This window comes from Physeter macrocephalus, chromosome 10 (genome assembly GCF_002837175.3).
Source record: "Physeter macrocephalus isolate SW-GA chromosome 10, ASM283717v5, whole genome shotgun sequence".
In the NCBI taxonomy this organism is placed as follows: domain Eukaryota; kingdom Metazoa; phylum Chordata; class Mammalia; order Artiodactyla; family Physeteridae; genus Physeter; species Physeter macrocephalus.
In genome coordinates this window covers 1,351,608-1,375,410 of record NC_041223.1, presented here as the reverse complement: position 1 = coordinate 1,375,410, position 23,803 = coordinate 1,351,608, and the positions used below count along the sequence as shown (strand labels likewise).

At 49.8% G+C, this 23,803-nt stretch overlaps 1 protein-coding gene across 2 annotated transcripts in view; it reads left to right on the top strand.

Moving 5' to 3' along the window:
* SMOC2 (SPARC related modular calcium binding 2) overlaps positions 1-23,803 on the top strand; it is a 156,899-nt gene that overhangs the window by 94,040 nt on the left and 39,056 nt on the right. For both annotated transcript variants that reach the window (XM_028494756.2, XM_024122642.3), the window contains exons 8-9: positions 12,304-12,490; positions 18,800-18,882. In XM_028494756.2, the coding sequence (XP_028350557.1) occupies positions 12,304-12,490; positions 18,800-18,882 (270 nt within the window). The remainder of the gene's footprint in view (positions 1-12,303; positions 12,491-18,799; positions 18,883-23,803) is intronic.

The following is a 23,803-nucleotide window of genomic DNA, read 5'->3' as shown; positions in this document are numbered from 1 at the left end:
GTGTCCAGGACACCAGGGTGGGCGGTATACGGCAGAGGCAGTGGCGTTTGGGTCAGAATGTTGCTTTGTGCTTTCTTTTTCTCATCTCGGTTTTGTCAAACCCACTTTTGTTTGTCCACTTGCGAAGAAAACTAGTTTGGAGAAATTTGGCCACCTCTGGATGTTAGCCTGAGTGGACACAGTGTATTTTAAAATAGGTTGTAATCAGCTGCATTAGCTTAAACCACTGGTCTTCATGTGAGACTTTCTGGACCATGGGAAATATTCTGATTTCTTTCGTGAGGCATCCCAGTATAAAATCACACTGCTTTTCTTAACTTCCTTTTGTCATGTCTCCTAACTCTACAGAGCTTAAAGGGAAAACGGGTAACATTTCGAGAGCACATTTTCGGGGCAGTGATGTGTTTACCCCTCGCTGACTGCTCACAGCTCCGTGAGTGAGAGAAGGACGCGGCAGCTGTTGTCCTGGAGAGAGGGGGGTGCTGGGCTAGGGCTGACCCAGGCCTCGGGGTCCTTGAGCACGGCCGGAGAGGCTGCCGCGGTGGAGGGCTTGGTGAGTCTCGCTGAGGCCAGTGCGGTGAGGCTGGGGACGGGGCAGGGGGCCAGGGAGCACCTGGAGAATTAGGGTCCATGCGGAAGAAAGGGTGGGATGAAAGGGATCCGGACTCAGGTTTTCAAGAGTGATGTCGGTGAGACTGTCACTGATCAAACAATCTAGAAGATACAGAGAGAGGTTAGGGTGAGACTGTCACTGACCAAACAATCTCGAAGATACAGAGAGAGGTTAGGGTTGGGGGGGCTGTGGTTTGGGCCATGCTCTGCCAGGGGCTCTGAGGTCCTTCGGGGGTGGGTGGTCCTCGCCGGGGCTCACGGCGCTGGGTCGCTCCTCTCCCCGTCTGGGACTCGGGTTCAGGCTGGAAACGGTTACTTAGGTCTGTTGCTACAGGAATAAACATGGGAAGAAAGCAATTAGAATGGACACCCGGGGTCACTCTTTTCTTTCCAAAGAAACTGTGTCTGTGAATTACATCCAAATCTTTATTTTTTTTGGGAAATATACGTTTGACTGTGGGCTTCCCGTGTTGCCTGATTATACCATTTTGGGGATGTTTCTAGACGGGACTGGTATGTGGCTTCCAAGGGCAGAGGGGCGGGGGTGCCGTGCGTGGGATGTGCCCTGTTTGCCTCGGGGTGGGTGTGAATTCTCGCCCAGCTTCGCCTGACTCTGCCGTCCTGAGTGAGATAGAAAACTTTTCAGAGCCCGTGTTTCCTCACTGGTAAAGTACACATGGTAATACGTAGACCTCGGTCTGTTATTACCAGGATTAAAGGAGAATACGCATAAAGCTGGGTTCCCTACCCACCATGCCTGTAAATGTTATGGCAACAATCCTGGATTTAAAAGCTAATCTTAAAACTCTTCCTTTGGAATTAAATTACACAGTTGATCGTAAACATGTGTCACTTATGCGCAAAGCCTTAGCACCATGAACCCCGGTTTGATATTTTACTGAAAGTGAACATGTGAATAATTATGTTCCATCCAAACTGTAAGTTTTAAGGTCTCCCCCCTCCACACTCTGCCATTTCTAGAAAATCACATTCTAAAGGGGCAACTTTTTATTTTTTTCCTTCTTTGATCATCTGCGTTGTGCAATTAAAAAGAAAACCACAGACAATTCCATGACTGATGAAGACAACATATGTAAAAATTAAGTATTCAATTCTAAGAGAGCGGGCCTGGCCTCAGACCAGGACTTCGGGGCCAGGATGGCTCAGTTTAAACCCTGTCTCTGACACGCTGTCTTTACCTTCTCTGGTTCAATCACGGAACTTGCAAAATGATAACAATAATCCCACCTCACAGAATTATAGCAAAGTGATTCAGTTATACATGTATGTATTATACATTCTTTTCTATTGTGATGTGATTAAGCAAATGAATACCTGAAAAGCAGGTAGTCGTAAGGACCCACTAAATGTTATTGAGTATCGATCTCCAATCTCTGCTGTGTGTAAAACTCCTGTGCTTTCTTTTTCTTTTCAAAGATTTGTTTGATGTGGACCATTTTTAAAGTCTTTATTGAATTCATTACAACACTGCCCCCGTTCCATGCTTTGGCCTTTTGGCTGCAAGGCACGCGGGATCCCAGCTCCCTGACCAAGGATCGAACCTGCACCCCCTGCATTGGAAGGTGAAGTCTCAACCACTGGACCACCAGGGAAGTCCCTCATATGCTTTTCATAAGTGAATCCTACTTGACAGATTGTTTATGATTTTATCCCCGAAATATTTTTATATGTGAAGTCCTTTGTAAACCTCAGAATACTTCACAGACTTCCATTCTATGTAGCAGTTAAGCTTTTAGTATCCACCAGCTAAGCAATGTATAATCACACACAGCAGTTAGGTATCTGTAGTAAAGAAAATAATGTCCATTTTATGAACCCCAGTAACAGTCATATACATTTTAAGACAAGTAGAGCGAAGGTGTGAGTCTTCCTGTTGATTCAGTGTCCTGACGAGGTTAGTATGCATGTCCACGTGGGGCCTCTGGAGGTGACGGCATCCTTGGTCCACAGGGGAACGGTGGTCCCACCTTTAATTTGGTACCTCGTCATTGCCTTGTGCCGAATTACCTGTGCATTTCTATCTGCGTTTACCAATGTTCCAGGATTTGTTATTTTCTATCGTGTGTCTGGTAGCCTCAGATTAAGCCCTTGTTATCCCTTTTAGGGACTAAAGACAGTCTTGAACTGGTCTTTTGTCTGAAAGTTTTGCCAGCAGGGTTTTAAAGCACAAATATGATCCTGGCACTCATCCTTACAAGGCTTTCCACTGCTTGTGGAAATTGCTTTACCTGCTCCAGAGCCCCCCACTCTGGCCCCTGCTGCCCGGCAGCCCACCGCTTGCCGTGGACCCTCCCTCTGAAGCCCTGCTTCCTTGTGGGAAGGCCAGCCCCTCATCCACCGTATTTGCTGAGCACATGTTAATGTGCCATTGATCTTATGCATGTGAAAGGCAGGGGCCGTGTACTGATAAGGGCAAGTGGCAAAATGTTTTTGAGAGAATTCTGAAAATACTATAAGGAAATGCAAAGAAAATAGAAGATGCTGATTTTTGCCCTCTGAAGCTGACACCAGAATGCCTGTTGTATCTGACAGCTACTGCTTTGTAACAGATAGCCCCAGGATGTTAGCTGTGATCAGGGACAAGTGTTCATTTCTCATGCATCTGCTAATCATGGCTGGGCTCTGCTGGGAGGCTCCAGGCTGCATGTGGGTCTGTCTGGGTCTGTCCCATACATCTCTCATCCTCCTGGCCTGAGTGAGGAGACTGGAGGATGCCCTGCTCCTGGCAACACCTAAGGGCAGGAGAGTGGCCCCCACACATACAGGTGTCCAGCCCCAGCCTGCAGACACCCCACGAGCAATGTAGTTCCCACGTCTGAGCCCAATGTCACAGGACGGGAGAGACACCCTGCCAGCGTGGGGAGGAGCCGCAAAACCCCTGGTGATGGGGAGAGAAGACGGATTGGGCCAACGTGTCATCACTTATTCCTGGAAATCAGTACATAATTATCCCGAGTGAGGGAAGCTGAGGGGGTGGGGCTTGAGGGCCCAGCAGAGCACCGTCTGGATGGCCGTGAGCGTTGGATGGGGAAACGATGCATTTCCGAGCCGTCCAGCTGGTGGCTGCCGTGGCAACTGGACTTGGCCAAGGCCTTCGAAGATAAACAAACTAGTCCACGCAGGTCCCGGCAGTGCAGCAGGGTGGCCAGAGCAACAGGACCCCGGCCAGCAGAGGACACTGAGGCAGAACGTGGGGAATGTGCCCAGGTGAGAGAATTCTGAAAATACTATAAGGAAATGCAAAGAAAATAGAAGATGCTGATTTTTGCCCTCTGAAGCTGACACCAGAATGCCTGTTGTATCTGACAGCTACTGCTTTGTAACAGATAGCCCCAGGATGTTAGCTGTGATCAGGGACAAGTGTTCATTTCTCATGCATCTGCTAATCATGGCTGGGCTCTGCTGGGAGGCTCCAGGCTGCATGTGGGTGTGTCTGGGTCTGTCCCATACATCTCTCATCCTCCTGGCCTGAGTGAGGAGACCGGAGGATGCCCTGCTCCTGGCAACACCTAAGGGCAGGAGAGTGGCCCCCACACATACAGGTGTCCAGCCCCAGCCTGCAGACACCCCACGAGCAATGTAGTTCCCACGTCTGAGCCCAATGTCACAGGACGGGAGAGACACCCTGCCAGCGTGGGGAGGAGCCGCAAAACCCCTGGTGATGGGGAGAGAAGACGGATTGGGCCAACGTGTCATCACTTATTCCTGGAAATCAGTACATAATTATCCCGAGTGAGGGAAGCTGAGGGGGTGGGGCTTGAGGGCCCAGCAGAGCACCGTCTGGATGGCCGTGAGCGTTGGATGGGGAAACGATGCATTTCCGAGCCGTCCAGCTGGTGGCTGCCGTGGCAACTGGACTTGGCCAAGGCCTTCGAAGATAAACAAACTAGTCCACGCAGGTCCCGGCAGTGCAGCAGGGTGGCCAGAGCAACAGGACCCCGGCCAGCAGAGGACACTGAGGCAGAACGTGGGGAATGTGCCCAGGAAGCTGGGAGGAGAGCAGGGGGACAGGTGACTCGCCTGGTCATTTCTGCAGCAGACTCGGCTGGATGTGAAAACTGCCCGTAGCTTAGACGTTCCTGCAGAGCAGACTCACGCCCGCTGGACATGGGAGCTGAGCAGATTCTGCACATTCTCATTCTCATAGCAAAAACTGTCCTTAACCAATTAAGTCGGTACTTAGAGGCCCGATAGCCTTATTATTATCATCACTGGAGTCCAGTTGATTTACAATGTTGTGTTAGTTTCAAGTGTACCGCGGAGTGAATCCGTTATACATATACATGTATCCCTTCTTTTTCAGATTTCTTTTCCCATATAGGTTATTACAGAACATTGAGTAGAGTTCTCTGTGCTCTACAGTAAGTCCTTATTCGTTATCTGTCTTATACGTAGTGGTGTGTGTATGTCAATCCCAGCCTCCTAATTGACCAAGAGCCTTATTATGAACAAAGCTGGCCTTACTGGTGTACCGTCAAGCTTGCTGTGTTTGTTTAGCGGGTAATGGAACGCCACGTCCTGTTGGACAAAAAGAAAGAAAAGACTAAGCATTTGTTAAGTACTATTCCTGGGAGCCAGCGATGGACTCGCACGTGTATTTGGTTTATCACTGAATCCGAGATACTGTCCGTCTTCAGATATACCAAAAAAGGAAAATAAATATATTGCCCATTAAAATGTGGTCGATATTTTCTCATATCTTAGGATCCCTCTTTTATTTTTATTGAGAGAACTTTTTACGCGTCATTTAGGTGTCGATTGTCTATCGGGAACGTGTCTGCACAGTGAGGTGGGCTGCAGCACGCGTGTCCCCCAGGACAGGGGGTCTCCACCACCGCCCGTGCTCTCAGGCTCTCCGGGGCCAGGCCTCCTTGGAGGCTACCGCCGCCTAGGGTTCCATCACTCGACGATCCTTTCACCCGGGCTAGAGTTTTGTATAAATGGAATGATGGCGCCATATAACTCCTGGTTTCTGCCTTTTTTACTCATTATAATAGTTTTTAGATTCACTCTTGTTGGTCATATTTGTTACCCATTTATTCTCTAGTTTATATGCACCATTGGATGTTGTATGCATGTACCACGATCTGTGCGTTTTCCAGTAAATGGCTATTTTAGTTGTTTCCGTTTGGGGGCCGTGACGAGTAAAGCTGCTGTGTCCATTCTGCAGGCGTCGCTCTGTAGATGTGCGTTCTCATCACTCTTGGGTAAACACCTGGTGTAGACTTCACACTTGTGTGAGGAATGCAGGAGGGTCCCCACTGTTCCACATGCTTGCCAGCCGTGGGGGCCTCGGGTGTGGGTCATCAGGGCCCCTCCCGCAGGCCCACGGAGGTACCTCCTGTGGCTTTACTTTGCGTTTTCCTGGGGACTGGGGACGCCCGGCAGTTTTCTCACTGCTTACCGTTCAGTCACATACCTTTCATTTGGAATTGTCAGTTCAATCTTTGCCCAATTTAAATTAGATTATTTGTCATTTTTATTGATTTGTAGGGGTTATGGACATAACCTGAATCTTTGTCAGGTGTGTGTGTGTGACGAACATTTTCTCCCTGTCTGGGGCTTGCCTTTTCACTTTCTTAAGAGTGTCTTTTGGTGAGTATAAGTTATAAAATGTATTAATAGCATCCAGGTTACCAAATTTTTCATTTTGTGGGTAGGGTTTTCTGTGTCTGCCATAAAACCCCCAATATTAATGGGAAGCCCGTAAGAAGGAGAGCTGACCACAAAACTGACAGCTGCAGTGGGCATCCTTCTGAAATACGGCCAAATCTGAAGACCACGTTTTTAGAATGGATACAGTTTGTTATTGCTGCCTGTAAAAATGTTTCAGGCTTCATCACACTAAAATCAAGTATCCTCCGTTTAAAGAGATCTTCATTTAAGAGTGTTTTTTTTCCTTTAAGATGGTAAATGTCTGGCAGCCATTTGTTATCATCTATAATCTAATTCCCTTCGGTTGTCAGATTACTTGAACAAACTGTCAGACACCTTTTAAGTCATTAAAATCTGCTAGTTTGGGAAATAAACTAATTTTTTAATGGAACTTCTACCAAATTTACAGAGGTAGCTTTTCTAAAAATACAGAATTGTTATATAATTGCAGAACTTAAAATTGACAGAAGCAGATTGGAATTGTACTCAGGTTTCTAGTCTAATACGATAATGGAAAAATACTGAGGCGGACTACCACAAAAGTGCTAATTACTCTGCAGAAGTCTGTTCAAAATGGGGTGTGTAGCCCAGGAGGCGAATGTCCAAGCCAAAAGCTTCGACAAGCTCATAGCATGAGAGAAGGCACAAACACAACTGTTTGGAACTAGAAAAGCTGAAATAAAATTCATCGTAGAAGAAAGCTCAATGCAATCACCGTAATCATGTTGCAGAGTTAACGCATTTCCACGTAGGGTCAAGGGTCACAGTACCAGCAGGAGAGTTAGTTAAGCTGAGGCAAGAAAAGAACCATCCAGATTGCTGCAAAGCCAGTGGCCTGGGTGAGAATGGGTTTAATACACTGAATGGAAGGTGGTTCTTTTGTAAAGAATGTTGAGATTGGACAGCATGACAAATTACATAATCATTTTGAAAGTGAGTAGACATCTCTCTTACCAGACACAAACTGCAGAACTTGTAGCTGCAATCTGATCCATTTTAATTCTCGTCTATTACTTGAGACTTGGTTATGTACCGTGACTTGATGGGTCAGGTAGTTAGGACAGTGCAGCATAAGCACGTGGGTGTTAGTGAATCCAGAAGTTCAACCCAGTATTTCCCCCATTCTGGTGCTGAAGATGTGGTTTAAGAAGTCTACATCGGTGATACTGAATACACGTAAAGATTTCTTTGGGGTTATGACTCTGGTTGTTCTTCATAGGACCTTTTGCTCTTTGTGTTTCTATGTCTAATGGGTTATGTTAAACTTTTGCTCAACGTTAATAATAAATTCGCCCAAATCCTTGCCACTTTGCACCTGTGATTCCACCAACCACGGTGACCCGTGAGGCAGGACAGGCACAGAAGAGGGTATCGAATCTGTGAGATGAGAAGTTTTGCTAAAGTTCGTCAGACTAGTATTTCAAGGCTGGAGAACAACCAGAGTCTGTCTCCTAGTCCAGAACTTGACCTGTGCCCCTACGACACGAAGCTGGCTCAGAAAAGCCATCCCGTGTCCCATAACTGTGCCAGGAGTCTTGTATTCACTTCCTAATTCTCTAGAAACATGAGCCTCATTTATTACAAAGGTTTTTTTTTTTTTTTCTTTCACCTCAAAGTATGCTCAGGGCTCTTTCCTTAGGAAAAAAATCTTTATTCAACCCAATCATCAATTCTAAATAATCTCTCAGCTTTTCCTTTGCCCGCAACGTATTCCTCAGATGGGGACTCTCTTCGGGTGGTTTTTCCTGGACAAATTCAGTGGCTTCTTTCGACACAGCTCACCTTCCTTTGGTGCCCACATTAAAATTCCTTCTGTTCAGTTTTTCAATTCTTCTTCTTTCACACATTAACTCCCCAACATTCAGTATAAGAGAAAATTATGTAGTTAAAGCCCTTCTGAATAGGAAAGAAGTCACGGTCGGTCGTACCACCCTGAACGTGCCCGATCTCGTCTGAATAGGAAAGAAAACGTAAATATTTTCATCTAACCTATTTAAGTGGATGGTATAATTTGAATTTTGTGAGCATTAGTTATTTTATTTTCTTGCTGAATTATTTCCAGAATCCCAAACTTTATTTTTATCCATTGGAGGACATCCTTTTGGAATGGATTCAAACCTAACTTTTCATGAGATAATTACTGTAAAACTCCAGCTTTGGTGCCCTTTGCGACCCTGACCCATCAGCCAGCTGCAGGCCTCTCCACTGGCACACACGCTTTCACCTGGTCCTCAGCCAGTCGTGACCGGAACTTCACAAGTGCCTTTCAACCGTCCCTCCTTCCCTCTCTCCTATTTCCACCATCGTTGTTTGGTCCTCTCCATTTTTACTTTCTCTAAAGAGTCCCTTTTTCTGTGCTCTTTCCTACCATGTGATGAGATCTCACTGACATTTTTCTAAAACATGGTTGGGACTTGCCTTTTTGGAGTCCTGTTCCCGTGTGTCTCAGTGATTGGGTGAGCTTCCAGTGCGATGAAATACGACTTCTTGGCCGTTCATCTCCTTTTCCAGGCACGATTAACATCCTGCACAGAACAGGGGCTTCTTGGCCGGAGAGAATCTCGCTCCAGGAGCTTTTCCCCTCAGCCATCTCGTTTTGGCCCCAGCGGGATGGGGCAGAGCTCAGCTGTCTCAGGAGGGTGACTTTTAAACAGATAGATGGGACAGCCCTTTAGCCTCTGCTCCCTTGGACCATCATGAATTTGTTTAAAGAAGATCTACTTCCTTCCATATGGCCCTAAAATGTAAAATGTAATTGCATTTCTCCCATAAGAGAAACTGAATTCCCCACACGGAGCCAGGTTTACCAAATAAAATTGCATAAGTGAACGGTTTTAACTTCAGCCAGGATGTTTATATAAACAAACATGGAATCTCTTCTGACTTGGCAATGATGTCTGCCATATTTTACAACATTCTCAGCAAATTTTAAGAGGTGGTTGACTTAATCAATACTACCTTGCTTATGATGAGCCTTCAAATATGATGTAAAATCCTCAAAAGGGCCATTTCAAGAATTTTCCAGAACTATTTCTATAGATACAGTATGTTCTTGGATAGAGCATGGAAAGCATTTTGTGCCCAGATAATCACACCATAAATTCTGTTCACTAGTAAAGCTTCTGAAAAAGGGCCAAGTGCACAGGAAAGTAAGCAATGTGTCTCCAGGAGAGCTTCCTGGAGCAGGCCCCGCCATCAGCTGAGCCGCCTGCATGTGGAACTCCAGTTAGGGACGGACCAGCTACTTTGAGGGTTTCAAAAGACAGAAACCAGTTGCCTCTGAAAACGTGTAGCTCAGCCTCCATCCTCCTTAGGTTGCCCGCATGATCTAAAGTAACGAATTGGTCACTTCAGAAAGAAATATGAGTCATTGTCATTTTGATTCCAAGCCAGTTTCCTAGTCACAGTTGGAGCGAAAGCCTCGTTAAATTAACCCTGTAACACAGGGGTCGGTTTGATTTACGTATCTACCTATTTGCTGAGGAAAACCTAGAGTGCGTAGAAAAGTACAGAACTTATAGGAAACAATCAGTATGAAATTTTTTAAGAAATGGGTGGTGCTGTTATAAGAAATGCAGCACTATTCATTTTCTGTGTGTATTAGAGATGAACTGTGTATTAGAAATCCCCTACACGGGTGGGTACCCTGTTAGCACCCAGAGCAGTGCCTGGTGCAGTATTTGTTGAGTGCACCAATCAATCCAGTATGACCGCTGATGGAAACCAAATGCCCGATCCTGATGTTGGACTGATTTAGAATCGTAACTTGGCTATTTAAAATTCTTAACTTGCAGCCTGCCCCGACCCCCCAAAAAAAGATCCACTTCTGGAAATGCAAGCCACAGGGAATTTAATGGAATTACATGGGTGCCTCGGAGAGTGGAGGGCAGCTCAGACAGCTCAGCACCCCGGAGTGGGCTCGGGCCCTGGTCCCTGGCCCGCACGCTCACAGACCACACCCCTTCCTAAAGGGGGCGGAAGCTGAGGGTGCAGGGCTGTCTCTGTAGCACGGACCAGGGCCCTCACTGTTAGGAACAGAACCGCATGGCGTGGTTCAAGGGCCATTTCTTCCTTCTTCTCTCGTGTTCATTAAACAACGTAGAATGACCGTGAGATTTGAGCCACCCTGGGCTTTGAGATTAATCCTGCAAGACGTCGGTCTGGACACAGAGCAATACAGCTTCCACCCTCCTCGTCCGTTTTCAGGAGGCTGAGGTCAGCCAAGGAGGAAGCACCGTGAGTGTCTTCGGAGTCGGAGTGAGGGGAGAATCCCAGGTGCCCCGTCCCTTTGTGTCCCTCCAGGACGTGTGCAGGGATGCCACGCTCACACAGTAGCAGCATCCGATAATACAGTCAGTAGATGAACTAGTCACAGCATTAAACGTACATGTGACTGTCCTCAGATTGTAGATGGAATTACTAGGGAAAGAAAATCTAGGTGGTTTTGTAACTATTAATGTCATGACTATGAGTTATCTCAAAACAGGTTTATTGAGTGCCTGTGATATGTCAGGCATTTAAAAAAATTATTTTCAGGCATTTTTTCAGTGCTGGAAAAATAATGAAAATGAGAGCTAACCTTTATGAAACAGGGTTTCTGTGACACACCGCCTATGGAACCTCCTTCAGTCTGGTCACCTGAGTTGTCACCTGAGTCAGGTGCCTAACTCCTAAGTACCGTACCCCCATCACCAGCCGCAGCAGCGTTGACACAGAAGCACGCTCCTTCCCAGCTTTCGGGGGTTCCCCACCTGTGTGGTGTTACATCTACAGTCATAACCTCCCTGTAAACTGTAGTCGGTTCGTTTCAAAGCAGGTTAAAACATAATTTGTGGAAAATTACTTTCTAAGCAGGAAATTGCTCTAAAGATTTTATTTAAAATATATTCGTCCAATATGTTGTCTGTTTTCTTTTCCCTTTTACGGAGAAACCTGAAAACAAAAGAGTCTTTAGATCCCAAAAGACAGCTCAGGTGAGGGACAGCCTGTTCTGGGACAGCCCTGGGTCCGAGGGTGAGAGGTCTTGCGGTGGGCTGTTCGTTCGCGATGGCTCTGATTCGGTGCAGAGGCCAAGCCCAGAGAAACCCCACTCCAAGGGCGGAAACTGGAAACAAGCGCCCACATTTGGCATTCTTTAACACGCGTGGGGAGGAGGTTTAGTTCGCTGCTGTGAATTTTTAATGCCATGTATTTGGGCTGGAAGGATGCAGAACGGGAACATTTGGAATATTCTGTGCCCAGTGTTTTCTGGCTTACATGTTAAAGCTCGTGTGACTCTCTAGTGAGGGATAAAGTGTTCTTCACCTTTATTTGACTCAAATTCATTACCATCTGAGGATCACTGAGTAGCATGGACTCGTTTATATGGTTCGAAGGCATTCTCGGTCTATTTGGGGCAGAAGGCGGATCTAAGTTAGCTCATGTCCAGATGCAAAAAAGAAACTGAATTTATTAACACAGAAAGACATAAGCCTTTACACATGGAATTTTTTTAAGTGGTCGCTTAGTTTTCACGTGGATGAGCTTCAGAGCTCTAACCCCTGGACACAGCTTTAAAAAAAGGTCCCTCATCTTCTTCTTCTTGACTAATTTCCAGAAACGCAGCCTGTTTCGGAGAGACTGCACCTGGGGTTTCCAGACGCAGCCTCAGTCAGCCCTCGGGGCGGCTGCGGGGGCTGCTGTTCCAGGACCCTCCCGGGGGCCGCGGGGAGTGGCGTCAGCGCACCGGGCTGCAGCGGGAGCGGCCGCGGGGACTCGCCGGGACTGGACCACGTGCCTGCTGGCCCGGGCCCCTGACGGCGACCCAGAGCGGAGGACCGTGGCCGGGCCTGGGGCCTGGGGCCCGCGTCCCACCTGTGGCCTCCGGGGGTCCACGGGGCGTCAGAGCCACCTGTGGACGCGGACCACCCGCCCTGACCCTCCTCGCCGGCCCCTCCGCTTCCCGTTCAGTCTCTGCCCCCATGGGCTCCCCGGGTGGCCAGCCGCGGCCTCACCCGTGTCTCCTTCTCGCTGCAGTGTCCTCGTGTGACCAGGAGCAGCAGTCGGCCCTGGAGGAGGCCAGGCAGCCCAAGAACGACAACGTGGTCATCCCCGAGTGCGCCCACGGCGGCCTCTACAAGCCGGTGCAGTGCCACCCGTCCACGGGCTACTGCTGGTGCGTCCTGGTGGACACCGGCCGCCCCATCCCGGGCACGTCCACCAGGTAAGGCTCCGGGGGGCCGGGAGACCCCGGGGCGCAGAGCCGCCATGGCTCCCACCCGCCGCGGATGCGATGCCCGTGCCCCGGACCTCACCCCGCTTCTCAGTGCGGCGTTAACGCCTGTGCCCGCGGGAGCCCATCTCCCTGACGTCACCAGGAGCTGGCGATGCCAGCGGTGGCGCGAGGGCGGTGAAGGCAGACCTTTTAGGCAGTTTTGCTCCTATCCGTATTCACGCAGGCTGGAAGTTTGAAAAATGGCTCTGGTATCCAGGCTGGGGCGGGCACCTAGAATGCATCTTCGGTCACCTCAGCTTCTTTTGTCCCCAGTGTTGGCAAAGGGGACCTCGCATTTCACAGGAACCGACTGCCCAGGAGAGCTCTCTGTAGCCAGAGGTACCTGTCTCCTGAAATTACCACCGAAAAAGAGTGCTGAGGTCGGGGCAGCAGTACTTACCCAGGGTCTGAAACACAAAACGACCCATTCATTCATGTTTTGCGTGAGTCCAAGCAAAGCAAGTCATTTTATCGTAGCACCGGGAGAAGACCTGATATTTGTTCCTGGAAATAGAGTGAACAAGTAAGGATGTTTTTGCGGCTCTTGGTCATATGAATCGACCTTTGGTTTTTCATAGATTGGTATGAAAGTAGTTTACAGGTAAAGGACGCTCGTACCTCTCACGTGTGACCCAGTTTAAGTCCTGGTTCCCTCCGCGGCCCTGAGGCATGGGCACCTTGATGCCTCCTAAGATACTTGCCCCAGTTTCTCAAGGGTGACCGTGGTGCGTGTCGAAGGGGAAACGCACCCATGTAGATTCCGGGAGCTCGAAGGACAGGTAACCAGCTGACTTTTCCTCATGAGAAAGTCCAGCCACACCTGGAGCCCCATCTGGCTCATTCGGGAGACCAGGCTCCTTGGGGATGGGGGCCCCAGGCCCCGGCCGCCCTGGACAGGTGGCCTGCCCTGCGCGCAGACGACACCGACGGGGGGGTGTCCAGGCCAGAGACCGAGGTTCCCTCTGCGGGTGGTCGTAGGAGATTGTTTCAGACATAAGAGAGAACGTGAATCTTCCCAAGGTTCTGTGTGAGAAATGGCTTTTCTCGTTCCGGAACGCATCTGTACGGAGGCAGTGCTCTTTTCTAAGAAACCTTTCTTGGGAAATGACATTTCCGTTACTTCAAACTCAGGCTTGTGGACTGTGTCTTTAAGTTGGGCTGTTTGTTCTCCAGGCCCAGCTGCAGGGGCGCTAGGAACGATCTCGTAGCGCCGGCCAGCAAAAGTCCTGACGCTGTCAGAGCCAGGCCTCCGCAGACTGGCTCGGATGCTGAGATCAGCTTTATCACGTCGTCCCCGTAGAACCTAGAAACATTTTTATCTTACGGTCGGACGAGAAACACAAGAAGCCCTCCTCCCCCCGTCCGTCCTGATTTCATCCTGCCCAGACGTACCAAGTTCTCATTTGCCCTCTTTTTTGTATAGGAGGGCGGGACTCCCTCTTCTTCGCGTTTCAAGAAACAGACTTAAATCAGACCCAGGGGAGGAGACCCCTCAGACTCGAGCAGTGCGTTTCTCTCATTCTTTCATTCCTCTGCTCATCCTCTCCAATGCTGACTGCATGACCCCGACACCATCAGAACCGAGGCCGGTAGCGAGGGGGGCGTCAGAACCCGCACGTTTGCCACAGGGCTCCGTCCGTCGAGGCCGAGCTGTCCTTGCGGCCCCCCAGTCTTAAACGTGGCCGCTCCCAGTGCTCTCGGGGACAGAGGCTCCGATGATTTCCGCAGTTAAAGGACGTGGTTTTCGTGAGCCGCTTTTGTTCTCTCTGCTCTGCATCTTCGGCGCGCCAGCTTGCTCTGGCCTGATTCCTGTCCTGGCTTCTAGAAGCATCACACCGCCGTGACAACATAACGTGGCTTTTCTGGCAGCAAGAAAGGCCTTCCCCATGGACCTCGGTGGGCCTCCCCTCACTCTAACTGGCCAGAATGTCACCCTCCGACCAGGCTACCGCCCGTCAGGGAGGGCCCTGGGCCCCATCATTCGGCACCCAGGCATGGACGGGGCCACCCCCGGGCCCCCGAGGCCACACAGAGCAGGCTCTACGTGTGACAGAGTTTAGCACAGAAAGGATACGATCTCTTAAAGCTCCGAGAAACACTCCCCTCCCTGTCACCCAGAGGTTCACTTTTTCTTCACTAAACGTTTGAAATCCCTCAATGTTGCAGGCACCGCTCTAGGGGCTGGGGGTATTCTGGGAACAAAATGGACAAAACCCTGTGCTTCCATGGAGCTTACGTTCCCATAGGGGGAAAGGGGCGATGAGCAAAGTGCATAAGCAGATGAGCTGGATGTGAGTTAATACGCCGGCTTGTGATAGCTGCACCGGAGGACAGTATACAGGAAATAGGGAACGGAGGGGGCCAACTTCAGCGGGACGGCCGGGGGCTCCCAAAATGCTGAGGTCGGATTCAGGTCCAGAAGAATCTGGGGAGCAAGCTGACGATGTCCGCGGGGGGCATTCCAGACGGAGGGGGGAATGTGGCCCCCCGACAGCATAGGTCCCAGAGCTAGAATCTAATTACGTTTTGGTCCAAAGGGAGGACGTATCGATTAGGAAGCTCTTCACTTCTGTTAGTGATAAATCTGACAAATAGGCATAAACAGGGGGGGACCATGTAATCTAAAGAAGAGGTGCAGAGCTGGAAGAAGTTCCCTTTCAGTGGGTGCTATGACTTGGTGATGTCACTGAGGACATAGAGTCTCCCAAGTCTTTCCTCTGACACCCTCAATGTGTTGCCTTTGCCCTCGGACAGACTCCCCTCATGGTCACAAGGTGGCTTCAGGGATCCGGGCATCTCATTCAGACACCGCATGCTCAGAGGACGTACAGCTCATCTCTCTCTTTCTTAGGAACCAAACAACCTTGCCTAGAAGTCCCCTAGCGGACTTAAGTCATGGATTATTGGCCGTAATTGGATCATATGACTACAGCTAAACCCATCACTGGCAAGAAAAATGGAATTGGTTTAAACAGATTTCCACATGGATACTGGGAAATCAGTCAAAATCGTCAAGTTTAAGGCATATCTTATGAGATGCTGGCCAGCTTCACCAGCCCTCACTTACCCCTGCTTCTACTGTGATTGAGTAGCAATGTCACAGAAAGTCTTCTGCGTTATTGTTTAAATACTTTCTGGTGCATAAATGCTATTTTCTTGCGATTTTTCTGAAATAAGCTGTTCCAGGGAGATACTTCATAGTTTTGATTTATATTTGGGTAGACAGTTCAAGTCCCCCCCGCCACCCAGTCGTTCTCTGTGTTTTCTGATGGGGGAGAATAATTTAAAAATCCAAGAACAGCAAGATGACATAAATATAAAATGCATTCTCATTATAAGCTAGTCCTCCTTTCCTTGTGTCATCATGAAAGGTAATTACAAGCACACGTTTTGTTACAGGCTTGTGCCAAAGACAATAAACACACAGAGGCAGAGAGCAGCTACGGGGCGGAATTTCTAGGTGGGTTGGTCATCAGGTAGAAACACGAGTTGGACCGGGTGCTGATGCATCTGCTGGTCTCCCTGCCTTTTGGAGTCAAAACTGACATCTTGGCCGAGGTATTCCGAGCCCCTGCAGGCCAGAGCCCAGGCCACGCGTGGTGGGACAGGACCTGGGAGGAGGGGGGCGGTTTCCAGCCTGGTCGCTGATTGATAGAGGGGAGAGCTGGTGTGAGCTCTCGGGTTAAGCGTGGCTCAGGCTGACCGCCAGCTACCACATTAGCGCCCAGAACGGAGGGATTTCTCTTTCCCTTTCTTGATGGCCGACGAGGGTCTGCCCACCTGCCGTCAGGCTGCAGGCTGCTCTGACCTGGCACGAGGACCCCGTTCCCAGCCTACGGAGCCCACGCGGCTTGCTGGCCGTGTGAGCATGAAGTCGAATTTCTCCCTGGCAGAGAGCCTGGTATCTGATGGGCAACCCGACGATTAAGAGATGTGCTTTCTTATCTTATACGAATAAGTTAAAATAAACACTATTGAAAAGGATGCTGACAGAGGTCAACGCAGTTTCAATGGCTTTATCTTCAAAGGCACTGATTCTGTTTCTCGAGGTGGTCGTTTCCGCAAGTCACAGTATTCTTTTCAAGGAGCAGAACGCTGTCATTTAAACATACGTTTTTATATCAGCATCAGTGCTGGGGTTCTTGAGACACCCGCAGCCCAAATACGGAGCAAAACCAGGATGATCACGCAGTGAGGTTAATTTCCAGGCGGCTTCGAAGTTAAAGATTCCGAATGGGGTTGGCAGTTCTGTGATTTCTTATCACCACATGGGGGATACCGGCGTTGAGGCCAAGCCTTTGACAGGCTGTACACAGAATTCATACTAACAGTCCAACTTCTTAACATGACAGAACAGCCGGTGGCTGACGTTCTCACAGATCCAACATGCCAGGAAGGGCTGGGGCCGTTCGCCCTCCCCGGGAGCCCCATCCCTGGTTGTACCTGCTTGGTTAGGAGCTGGGACTTTGCTTGTTCTTTCACAGCTCACATTTCACGGGCTGCTGGCTGTGAGGGTGTCAGCTCTAGCGTGGGTACCATTTCCAACCTCCCCAGCCCCACGGACGCTGATCTAGAGTCTGAAACGAGGAGTTTTCGGTCTTGAGCACGTGCTCAGTTTCCCCAGATTCAACAAGCATGAGTAACAACGAGCTCTTAGCCATCTCTCCGTTACCTGGCTTCTTTCCCGAATGTTCCCCTACGGAATTTCTGGCTCCTTACCTACCTGTCTCAGTCCCAGGTGGGAGAGGAGACACCAGGTGGGTAAGAGGTCCCTTCACCCCCGTTCATTCCTGTGACCGTGGTTCCAATGCCATCTGCACGGAACCCCGCTGCATTTCAAAAGGATATGAGTTAATGGCTTTTGGTGAAAATGTGATAGCTTTACTGTTAGCCGGAGTGTGTCAGGGACTCTTTAATTTCAAAAACAACATTTCAAAAAGGCATATTAAGTTTGTGTGAGTGGGGTGTTCAGTTTTCTGGTATCAAAGAGGCTATTCAGGGTGTGAGGGGCTGGAGGAGCTTGTGGTGCCCTGGCTGTGTTTCAGCCGCGCCGGACCCGACCCTCCAAGACCGGCCCCGGCTCTCCGGGCGCCAGGGAGGGATGCTGAGAAAGGATCCCTTCAGCGAGAAATTTCATTCTTTTATTTTCCAGGGTGGGAAAACAAGAAATAATGAAAAATAAGAATCAGAAATGATCCCTATGAAGTAAACATGATCTCGCATCTCTTTCTGAGAGAGTGAAAAGGAAACGGGCGGCAAGAGAGGGTGAGGCCTCAAGGGGCCTTTGTTCACATCCTGAAAATCAGCAGCCCCTGGACCTGGCCACCCCTCCTGCGCCCACCCCCACTGCCTCTGCCTGTCGTTCACATTTTCCAGGAATCTTTCCTGACCCCTGAGGCTGCATTAAGGGCCCTAAGGGCAGGTTCTCACAGCTGCCAGGCACGCTACTGAATTGCCGGTGTCCCCATAAGACGGGCGGTTCCCCAGGTGATGGGCCTCCCACCAAAGGGGCAGGTGCTGGGAGTCTCTCCGGTATCCCACCCAAGGGGCCTTTATAAAGAGCCTTGAAGGAGGCTCCGCCGGGCAGGCTGTCCACCTGGGCCTGGATCTGCCGGCTGGGCTCCAGATCCATCCAGAATCACTGTCAATACTGGTATCCCCGAAGTGAAGTAGCCGGCAGGCACCCCGGGTCCCGCCTGCTCAGATACCAAGGGCCACCCTGTTCCTGTTGACTCCGCGGGCCCAGAACATGCTCTGTATTCTTTGAACCCTGAGACAACCTTTTGTCGCTTCGGGCGTGAGATTTTGCATTCGTTGGTCTTTGAGTAATGCATCAGTCTAGAATTCTGAGCTCCTCTCTGAGACTTTGCACTCTTCCCCGGGGGCTGTGACCCTGCCCTCACTTAGTGCTTGTGCTTCCGCAGTTCCCCCTCCTCAGCCCCTCCCCACCCTGAACCGTGTCAAAATCCCGTCCTAGGCGGGGTCGTTCGGCACCACTCTACAGCTTGTGTTTCAGAAGCTGGACGGAGGGACAGAGCCCTGTGCGTCACGCTTCTTCCTACTGACTGTGAAGAATATACTAAATTGCCACAAAGGTCACCAAAGGTCACCCATCCCGAGCACTGTAACGTGAGGATGAGATGCCCAAAGTGTCCCGGGGGCCAAGGAAGCCCGCGGTGTGAACACACGGGTATGGAGGGCAGCCCGCATCTCGGTGTCTCAGACTCGCTCTTTTCTCTTTCCTTCCCCTCCTCGTAGGTACGAACAGCCGAAATGTGACAACACGGCCAGGGCTCATCCGACCAAAACAAGGGATTTGTACAAGGGCCGCCAGCTCCAAGGTGAGTAGAACGACGGGTTCGGTTGGATGCGCCAGCTGCCACTTCGAGTTTTCTTGCAGATCTAGGATGAGGAGGGAACTCAGGCGAATTTAGTTGCGAATTTAGAAGGTTTTCAAATTAACAGAGACAGTGAGTTTAACCTCATGATTATTAAAAATACATTCCCAGAAATGTTTTGTGGATGTTCTCTTTCATCAAAAAGCCCATAAGTGTTTGTGATACACCAAAAATGATGATTTCAACACTTAAACCTCAAGCCCCGCCTGGACCCAGCGTCTTCCGGGAATTTATGTGAGATTGAACTTGGTCGTGTGGCGTGAGCCCCGCGCCGGCCGACCCCCGCCGGGTTGCAGTTATCTGATGAGATCGCAGAGTTAGAGACATGACTCCTGCATCATGGCAGTTTCAACGGCTTCGGTGGGATGCTGCAAAGCTGGTTGCTATTTTGCTTCATTTCCATCCTCTTTTTTTCCTTTAAATGCCTCCAGATTGTGTACATGTGGCCACAGCCTCAGAGACCATGAAAACCGTTCTCTAACGTCTTTCTTCTAGCGCGAGTGTTGGATCTTGGTCTTACACAGAGTCTGGATAATTTCCTGTTTAGAAAAATTCTGTGGTCCTTGCGTGATTTGTCCTGTCAGTGATAAAGAGGGTTTTACAGTCCGAAAGGCAAAGATGTTTCTCTGCTGTGAGCAGAGGTAGAGAAGACTAGAGGGTCACCCATCCACCTCCGTATCCCTCCAGCCATACCTGGCACGAAGGCCCTGGACACAGAGGGAGCGGAGAAGGCAGGACCTGGTCTGGGGGCGGGGGGAGCAAAGCACAGCCATGCCAAAACCACTCTGCTGTCCCATGCTTATTCTGAGACATTTGTCGAGGGCCTTCCGCTGTTTCCCCTCTCCGCGCCTTCCTTTCGATGCAGGTGGAGGAATCTCTGACATTATTATTATCATCGCACGATGTCTCTCTGTGTGCGTGGTCAGTGGGGTTTATGTTCGTGAATCAGGCTGCTTTCTGGATCCTGGAGCTCCCCGAATGGTGTCCTCCAGTCAGAAGGGCGCTCTCTCACTCCCTTGTCTGGTACAGTCTCTTGCCTCTGCAGTCAGGTTTTAACACCGGTGGACAATAGTCTTCCTAACAGGAAATAATGAATTTAGCATATGCTTGGTCCACGGAAAGACCCCAGTGAACGTTTGCTCCTTTTAGCTAGTCTTAACCGTGCCGCAGAAACTTCAGGCAATCTGTTCTTTGTCTCTGAGGTCCCAAGACTCTCGATTTTTTTTTTTAAGATGTTTTTGATGTGGACCATTTTTAAAGTCTTTATTGAATTTGTTACACTATTGCTTCTTTTTTATGTTTTGGTTTTTTGGCCACGAGGCATGTGGGAATCTTAGCTCCCTGACCAGGGATCGAACCCGCACCCCCTGCCTCGGAAGGCGAAGTCAACCACTGTTCCCTCAATTTTTTTTTTTTTTTTGATAATCCAAAACTGCATTACTTCTAAATGGAGCTGCCTGTGGTTTTTGCACATATAATATGAATGTCATTAATGAATGTGCGGTCAAGCTCTGCTCTTCACTAGTTAGAGATGCTACGACAGACAGAGCACAACCCCTCCCATCTCCTCTTGGTGGGTGTGCTTGGCTAGGAAGGAAGCTGTGTTCATGGTGGAATCCAGTCCATGGGACCCTGGGCTGGGGCTCTGGATCTAAAGGCTGGAGTGGCCATTCATCTTCTGGGAAGTGCTGACCCTGGATATTGAGAAGTACCACGTGACGTCATTCCTGGCTGTCTGGGAGTCAGATGGGCCATTTAGAGAAAGAGCATCTAGCACTTCAGGGCAAACCATGTGAGGAGGTGCACATTAGAGCTACAGAAACCACATCCCGTAGGAGAGGAGGTCGGTTAGGCTGTGAGCACAAAGGAGCCCTTTCCTTCCCCCACCTTCAGTGGAGCCCAGGTCCCCAAAGCACGAAAACTATTTTACACAAACTCGGTAAAGATCAGCTTATTTTGCCACTGTAGATGTTTGGGAGTGTACCGTTCATGACTGCTTAATCATTTTGCTTTTTTGGAGATAAGTATCCTTATTAGGGAAAAACAAGTAGGTCTTAAAATAACTCCTGGATCGAGGCTGTTCTTGTGGAGAGGAGAAAACAATTTCCAGAACAATACAGCACCAAGGTGGGTAGGCAGACACCTGTTAAGTCACCTGCCAATGCATTTTCTTCTAAAAAGGGATGGTTTTCATTTTAAGCAGTTTTTCTAAGTTTCGGCCAGTAAGGGTCCTTTATTTTTCAAGCCAGGCTGATAATATCCTCGCGCACAATTCACTTTTTAGGGGCTTTGTTGACTGCCAAATATTTATTTACGTGCTGTGTAGGAGAGCACGCAGATTTCCCGGCTCACACTAACTGAGGGAAAATGATCATTTAATCTTCGGAGGCCAGTGTTTTACCCAATGGAGAGATCAAGCTCCAGCCTGAGGGGTCACTTCCTGAGAAATGGGTCATGATTTTGGCTCTCGAAGATTCTTCTTTTCTTCTGTAACTTTCCTCATACGACTGTCATACCATCTTGAGAGAAGTCAAAAACCAGCGTGAGGGAAGTTTTAAAAAAAGGCATTAGACCACACCTTTCTCCCTCTACAAACCTGCCCTGCCTCATTTTGCGCTGGCATCTCTTAATCTCAGTGGCTTGTGAACCAGCCTGTCAGCCCTGGCCTGCCCGTCACTTCCTTCATCCCCTCCCGCCTTCTCTGGTCTCTGCCGGAGGGCTCCTCACGGCTACGGGGAGTCTCCGTCGCCAGGATCTCTCTCATCAGCCCCTACGGCACCTTCCCCGGTCCTCCGTGCATCGTGCAGGACCCGGCTTCGGGGGGAGGCTGCTCCCTGGCTGACGCCAACCGTGTGTGCTCTCGCTGCGTCCAGGGTACCTGCTGCTGCTTTGCAGGTGTCGAGTTACACGCTGCACCCTGTGTGCCACGTGGTCCTCCTGAGAGGTGGGCTGACCCCTGACCGCCAGCCAGCCCGGCAAGGAGCACACAGGAGGCCCTGGGCGCCTGGAAAAGAGTTTGCAAATTAAGGGCACTAGGCAGGGTCTCTTTTCCTATTCTGAGCCTTTCTGACGCTTCCGTATTGAGTGATAACTGGTAGGCTTAGATTTACCTAGTGGTTTTCCTGACTTAGAGGGCACAGAGCATGAGTCCTCAATAAGTGGGATGTCTGTGTGGGAAGAGGGTGACCTGATAGACAGAGTCCATTGTTCTGATTCGACGTCAGGGTGGGTACTCTCTGACCAGGAGAAGGAGGGAGAGCCCACCCTGTCCTCTCTCCTTGGTGGAGAGACTTGCACACCCACGTGTGGCAGCTAGAGGCCAGGGGAGGCCACACACGTGGCCGTGACAGAGATGAGATGTAGGCAGAGGCCACGGCGGATGGAGATGTGCCTGCACTTGGCGCCCAGAGAGCAGCCCAGCCACAGACCTGGGTCCCCCGTCCCTGTAGGGGAGCTGGTTCTGGAGGGAGCTGGTGGGAAAGGTTGATGAGGGCGAGTTTCTTACAAGTGAAGGCAAGATAAGTGAGCTTTGTGGCTTAGAGTTTATGACCTCCTCTAACTTGCACCGATCAGATGATTTGTGTCCTTTACACTTAAATACATTTTTTTCGCTGATTGTCATTCTGAGGTGCAGTTTTAACAGCATCAACAGGCTTTCACTCTCCTCTGGCCTTTTGCTTCATTTAATCTCTTCTGACGGAGCAGTCACTGGTTTTGTTTATCAGTTACTCAGTTACGGTGCAACACGATCAGATATTTGTAGGCATTCGATAAGGAAGAACCTAAAGATAGGAGGGCAGGTAGAGCGAGTTCTGAGAGCAGGTGAGTCCGCAGGGAGAAACCTCATTCCCTACTCCTAGCCTTTCTTTCCTCCATCAGTTTTGGGGGAAGCTCTGATGTCCTTCTGGGGCTTCAGAGTGTCAGTGGTCTAGCCCCAGCACCAACAAGCGGGTGGTGAAAAGTGTCTGAGGTTTTCTGGTACCTGAAAACGGCCTCCTTACTTTACTGCTTCATCCCCCAAACCAGAGCCATCAATTGTCCCCTGCCCCACAGACCCCCTCCATGCTGGCACCCAGACCTGCCACGTGGATTTATTTTGATTAAACAGCCCCGCCCATAGCATCTCCGGCGGCAGCCCTGTGGACCTCACAGCAATCAGCAGCGGTCAGAGCCCCCTCCCTAACCTAAAAGCCCCTCTGAGGGAGAGTTACGCCACCACACAGAGCCTTTTGAAGTCGACAGCCATGAAAATCTCTTTTCTCAGGGCCTCAGTGATTGCAGGCGCAGTAGGGTCTTCGATTCAATGAGAAGCCCTCAAAGCACCACCCGGCTTTTCCAAACAATATTTTAGCACAACTCTAAATGTTTTCAGAATTCATTATGATTTCCTGAGGCAGCATAAAAGGATCCTTACCTTGCCCCAAGATGCTTTCGCAGAGGTAATTAGACCCTGAACCTGGCATCTGTGCCGAGGACCGCATGGCACTTAGGGACCCGTGTTTTCTCTCCTCCAAAGTGGCCTGGGCCTTTGAGGCTCTTTCAAAGACCATAGAAGATGTCAGTATTTCACCCGTTAGAAATGTCAGCCTCTGTGATTCCGTGTCAGATCAAGTACTGACTTCACAGACAGTAACGATTTTAGCTGAGCTGGGAGCACACGCGCTGGGGACCCTGCTTGTGTGCTCTGCACCCACAGTGAGCTCCTCATCCCCAGCTTGGAGAGGCTTCCTGGTACCTGTCTCCCAGCACGAAGCCTCGTGGAGGTGAGGACAGGTGGGCCGTGTGTAGGAGAGGGTTTTTTTTGTTTTGTTTTGTTTTGTTTTTGCGGTACGCGGGCCTCCCTCTGCCGCGGCCTCTCCCGTCG